This window comes from Sorghum bicolor, chromosome 6 (assembly GCF_000003195.3).
Source record: "Sorghum bicolor cultivar BTx623 chromosome 6, Sorghum_bicolor_NCBIv3, whole genome shotgun sequence".
NCBI lineage: Eukaryota > Viridiplantae > Streptophyta > Magnoliopsida > Poales > Poaceae > Sorghum > Sorghum bicolor.
Window position 1 is genome coordinate 50,155,280 of NC_012875.2, and position 6,062 is coordinate 50,161,341.

A 6,062-nucleotide genomic window follows, 5' to 3' on the forward strand; every position below is an offset into this window, starting at 1 on the left:
GCTAGCTTGCCCACCGGACCCTCGGCAGATGCTTTGCATCGCTGCTGCTGCTGCTGCTTGCTTCCCCTCGATTCATGTCGGCCTCCGCTCCAGCTCCACCGCTGGCGCGTTCGCCTCACGAAAGGCCCATCCGCGCTGTAGCTTTGAAAATTGAAACCTCGGCTCGCTTGAGGTGACGCCCGGATTTGTACATCCCAACTCGCCCCCCCCCCCCCCCCCCCCACCCCAATCGAACAAGTGGGCAGTTATCTGTAGAAAAGAACGCGGCAGCTATAGAGCTGGAGCTGGATATGTGTCTTCTCCGGTGTCTTCCTTCCACTGCATTTCCGGTTCATCATCAGGAGTTCCGGCCTGAAGGTTGTTGTTCATCGGAGCTAATAAGGGGCTAGCTATCAAGGGACGCACTGCGACTGCAAGAAGGTACAACGCCTACATGCTATCTTTTTTCACTGTTGCTCTGTATGATGCGTTTCTTGTGTTCTGGTATCTTCGGCCTTGTTTAGTTCATCCTAAAACCAAAAAGTTTTCAAGATTCTCCGTCATATCGAATCTTGTGGCACATGCATGAAACATTAAATATAGACGAAAACAAAAACTAATTACACAGTTTAGCTGTAAATCACGAGACGAATCTTTTAATCCTAGTTAGTCTATAATTAAATAATATTTATCACAAACAAACGAAAATGTTACAGTACCGAAAACTTTTCACTTTTCGAAACTAAACAGGGCCTTCATTCTTTTTGAGCTCGACCGTGTGTTGGTTTTGGTACAGCCAGTTCTCAGATTGACCCGTCGGGGTGAATTGATTCACGCGTTTTGTCATTAGATTAGACTGATGTTCATACATTCCTTTCAGTTCGCGTAATTTCTTGCTTTTCGCACCCATCGTCGCGAAATATCACGAGGACTTTCTCGAGACACACATGTCCCACAGCTTGCACGGGCTGATTCACTTCGATGGAGTATGACGTCGAGCAATGAAACTGAGTTAGGAGTTCAACGCTAGTTTAATCCATGACTGTCCTTTTTTCTTTAGTTGCCATGCTATTTTGAAAGGATGATAAAAGTATGCCACGATTTTATCAGTTGCCATGCTCGAATTGCCACGATTTTATAGGTGTTTGGTTGGTTAAAAATAATTTGGATTTCCGATGCAAAAATGTTTATTGAAAGCTAATATAGAAAACTATTGAAGAGGGAAATAAATTGATGTTACTACTTATTTTTGTTAACTCGCTAACTGATTAGTTTAGCAAGTTAATTATAGAAAACATCTCGATTTGCTATCCCATGTTTAGTCTTTTAGAAAAAAATTTAAACCTTCGAAAATTTTTTATTCTGAGTTTTTTAGGGTAACTATTTATTTTTTGAGATTACACAGTACAACGCAGACACTCAATACGTACACATACTCACCCCTATGAACACACGTACGCAAATCCTGCCCCTATAATAAGCACTTTCGAAAGATGAAGGGAGTAGGTCATAGATGGCGTTTAATATTTTTATAGTTGTAGGGGGAAGTTGGTAAAAGTTACCTTTTGGAGATGCGGACTGATCGGCGTTTAGGCCCATCTCAGGCCTTGTTTGGATGTTGTCGGATTCATCTCAATCCACATGTATTGGAGTGGATTGGGGTGGAATTTAGTTCAAGTTCCACTCCAATCCACACCAACACATGTGGATTGATGTGAATCCGACTACATCCAAACAAGGCCTCATCTTATTTCTGAGCCACAAGCCCTGGCCCACTTCCAATCAGGCCTCTGTAAATCCTGGTCCGGTTCTTCTCCAAAAGCGGCGAGAACGCCACGGCCGCCTCCGCCGGAAACGTCACGGCCCACGGCCATGGCTTTCGAGTTTCGAGAACCCTCCTTTTGAGTGTTATTATGTCACTGTCACCTCCCGCACGGCGGCACGGGACCTTCACGCCATGGCTCCACATCTCCGACTCCGACGCCGTGGAAGAGGGGATGGGCGATGGCGGAGGCAGGAGCACGCAGCCTTGGTTGCAGTTCAGTGGCAGGAGTTTCCTGACTTCGGGTGACTTCAATTAAACTTTGTCCCACTTCACTATGCGGTAGCCTAATTTGTTATTTTTGTTTTGGCTTAGTTAGTAAGTGTTTTTTAATACATTTTGGAATGATGTGATATGTGGTACAACCTACAGTATGCGGTAGCACGTTATTTTAGTATACATTTGTGACTTGTTTCCAAATCTCTGTTAAATTTTGTTTAGTAGCAGCAGCTTATGTACTAATTAGTGGGGTGGGGGGATACACAGATAACTTTTTAACTCTGCTGTTTCAGAATATGCTTGATAACTGCACTTCGTAGAGGAAGAAGCATCCAGCAGGAAGAATGGATGAAACAGGGGATGCTCTGAGGTCCTGCATGGAGCAGCTGCTCCTTGTCAGGGACGAGAAAGAGCGGCTTATAATTGAAGCAACCAACAAGATCTCTTCTGAGCATAAGAAGACGCTGCATTTACAGCAGAAGTTTGAAGACACAAACAAACAGTTTGATAAGGTCATCACAGAAAACTACAATCTTTGCAACACTGTTGCCTCAAAGGAGAAGCTGATCAAAGAGCTGAAGGAATCCAAAGGACATTCAGAGCAGAAGCTGACCGAGGCAACTGCAAGGCTTGAGTTCTCACAGAAACAATGCGCCTCCCTTCAGTACGAGGTGCGCGTGCTTCAGGAGGAGCTTGAGATCCGGAGCAAAGAGCGAGAGTATGACCTCAAATCAATAGACGCTGCTCGGAAGAAGCAGCAGGAGAGCGCGAAGAAGATCGCTGTGCTAGAAGCAGAATGCCAGAGGCTGCGGACCATGGTTCAGAAGCGTCTGCCGGGTCCTGCGGCGTTGGCAAAAATGAAAGATGAGGTCAAGCGACAAGGTTCTGGTGCTGCTGAGAATGGAACAAGAAGGCCCCGTGCAGCAGTGCAGCCACAGCAGCCGAGGCATTCCTCCATGTCTGAAGGTCACCTAGTCAAGCTGCAGGAATTGGGTGATGAAAACAGGCAGCTCAGGCAGTTGTTGGCCCAAAAGGAGAGTGATCTGCACTTTGTGCTGTCGAAGTACGCAGACGAGGCATGCAAGCTGTCAATACTGCAAAGGCAGCATGAAGAGTTGTCTGGTAGTCACGGTTCAACAGAGAATAACCATCCAAAACCAATGGTGAGCGCATTTGCCAAGCCGGAACACTCAATATCTGGGAAGCAACAGGTGTCTAAGGTTAGGAGTAGGAGCCGAAGAATCACAGGATCTGACATGCAATTGCTTGTTGATCCTATAGATATTGAGAAACTAGAGTGGGCATCCAGACCTTCAAGTGCCCCACATCAGTGTCTGGATTCACCTGATACAAACTCAAAAATGATTATCTCAGACACATGTCACAGAGAGCTCACCCCTGTCATTCTTGATGAAGTAACACATGCACTGAAGAATGAGATATCTGCCAAAGAAAATGATGGTGCACACTTTTCCTATGACAGGGCAGAAATAAACACAATAGTGGCTACTCTGATAGAAAGAGTCAGCAGCATGGCTGAAAGATTTAACAAAAACAATGTTATGAGTTTTCGATCACTTTCTCATGAAAAGCCTGAACTCACTTTGCGAATTGAGCATCTAGTTCATGTCTGCAGTGACGTATTAGATGGAAAGGCTAATCTTGAAAGGCTTACTGATGAAGTTTGCTTGATCCTAGAGTGGATAGTGAGCCGATGCCTTTTATGTGCTGATGAACTAGACATTGTGGACTACATAACAAATAATTCTGATGGTGAGTCCCAAAGGACATTAAGCATTCATGGAAAAGATATAATGCAGAGTACAAAATCAAAAATTGTTTTAGGAAAGCAACAAGAGAGACGAAGATTGGTTGAAACAACTGAAGACTTGATCCCTGATGTAATATTAGAAAACCATTCTCAGATTGAGTTGATCACTTCTAAGCTTGTTGAAGACTTAGTGGCTCTTAGACAAGAGCAGAGTGATAGTTTTCAGGAACAGCATTTGGTACGCTGTGAAGCAAAAAGGTATTTATTTTATTTTACTATTTTTGTATCATCTTATTATTTGCAGAAGTATAGCGTCCACAAGCAATTCCGATTATTTGTGATGCAGTGCTGCTTCTCACGGGAGCAAAGACAAGTTAGCAGAAGAAGAGGGAAACCAGATCACAACGGTAATCTCGAATGTCCTTATCCTGACCTCTTTCCTTTCTTCAAGCACAAAGCCTATCTATAGACTGTAGTACACAAACCATGTCTATGAGAATTTAGCACAGAGAAAAATGGCAATTCCCAGGACATGTCCGATGATTCCTGGACATTCCATCTTTTACCGAGATACAGACTTAAAAATTTATAATGAATTTTGCTCTTGCAGACCTCAGCAATATCTGCAGCAGCCAGGAAACTTTCAGAATGCCAAGAAACAATGGCAAATCTAAGTAAGCAGTTGCATGGTCTGGAAAGTCCGGCAAATACAGATCCATCAGATAAAGAGAAATGTGCCCCGTCAGCTGAGCCTGTTGCAACCGAAAAGAAAGAACACGGCGAGCCTGATGCAAATGCAACTGAGAAGAAAGAACACGAGCAAGATTCTGGCCAAAGTCTACAGTCTGCTAAAAGTGCTTCGACTCTACTCCTTGTTCGTCCGACGGTCCCGAAGTCACCCCGACCACCCGTTTCTGTTGACGAAAAAAAGAAGAAGCGGCGTGCTAACCTTCTAGGCAGGCTTGTCTTCAGAAAGAAAGCATAAAACTCAGACTACAAATCTCAGCGTCGACGTGAAAAATCAAGTCATCGGTACAGTTGTTTCTCGCACTTGGGTGGTCTTTCTTGCGTTTTAAGTTATATATACCTGGACTGGTCTTAAGTTATTTCCAATTCCAATAAAAACGAGCATACTATGCATATGGTGTGTAACTTATTGGGTATTTATTTGGATGTATGTAAGCAATGCTGTGCTTGAGAAATTTGTGGAAAGTTGTTCAGTCCAGAAGCATGTGTAATACTGTAAATTGGTACCCTACTACCCTTTGGATTAAATAAATATCTGTATTTATTGTTAGGATCAGAGCATTTCCACTAGATTAAATAAATACAATTCCCTCTATAATTAGTGATAAAGGAGATTGACAGCAAAAGAAATGAGCTCCAACCGAAATACAATTGGCCTTGTTCGTTTGAACCCTAAATCATGGGGATCAAGGGGAATTGGAAGGAATTGGAGAGGATTTTGATGTTGGGGATTTAACCCCCCTCAATCCCTCCGATTCCCCATGGTTCTCGAAAACTAAACAAGACTTATAGTTGCTAGACCAGTTGGTCAAGCCTTGAGGTGGCGTCCTCCGTGACCAGAGTTCGAATGCTTGGTTAGGCAATTTTTTAGTTGGCATGTCATGTTTCCAAAGCATAGGTAAAATGGACCGACCCTCTCACCGAGTAACGGGTCCTAGTGTGTGTGCGCGGGCGGGGCATATGGGGTTCTGAGGAATTTTCGGGCTGGATGAGAAATCCTCTACCTTAAGCTAAAATAGCTTGGGGGATGTCTGTCTAGCCCTCCACAGCATGAGTTTTTAAAACCCTTCTTCAATCTCCTTTTCTTGAATATTTTCTGAATTTCTCAAAAGTTCCTCTCCTCCTTAAAGAAAGGGGGCAACCAAGATATTCCCCATACAAAGTTGGTTATTTAAAGGTATATTTGGTAGAGTTCCTAAAGCAGTTTCTAGTCTGAATGAATGTGAGTTGAGGATGACTTAATAGAGTAGAGTTAGTAATAAAATGGTTTCAAGGTTACTAAGCTAAGGTGAAGGACAAACAACAGCTCGGTTGCAAGGCACCATAGCTAAAATGAATATGATACTACTTGCATTGAATGGAGGCACCAATCAAGTATGAGGTTCTTCTCCTTTTAGGTCTAGAAGGGATTAGTAAATATTTAAAGACTTTGTCCTACAGGAGGTGCCCACACCTGTTGATTATGTAGAAATGATATAATTTTTGAAAACAAAAATATTGGTCGTTTTGGTAATGTAGGAATGA

General features: G+C 43.2%; 1 protein-coding gene across 1 annotated transcript; it reads left to right on the plus strand.

Annotated features, from left to right (window-relative positions):
- Positions 231-5,094, plus strand: LOC8060219 (filament-like plant protein 7). The gene is made up of 4 exons (XM_002446712.2): positions 231-420; positions 2,314-4,049; positions 4,138-4,198; positions 4,402-5,094. The coding sequence occupies exons 2-4, from the start codon at positions 2,365-2,367 to the stop codon at positions 4,774-4,776; spliced, it is 2,121 nt and encodes a 706-aa protein (XP_002446757.1). The 5' UTR covers positions 231-420; positions 2,314-2,364; the 3' UTR covers positions 4,777-5,094.

Excerpts from the sequence above, each read along its gene's own strand:
- LOC8060219 (XM_002446712.2), top strand. The coding sequence starts at position 2,365 with ATGGATGAAACAGGGGATGCTCTGAGGTCCTGCATGGAGCAGCTGCTC. Across the intron at positions 4,050-4,137 it reads GTACGCTGTGAAGCAAAAAG|TGCTGCTTCTCACGGGAGCA; the intron begins GTATTTATTTTA and ends TTTGTGATGCAG. Across the intron at positions 4,199-4,401 it reads AGGGAAACCAGATCACAACG|ACCTCAGCAATATCTGCAGC; the intron begins GTAATCTCGAAT and ends TTGCTCTTGCAG.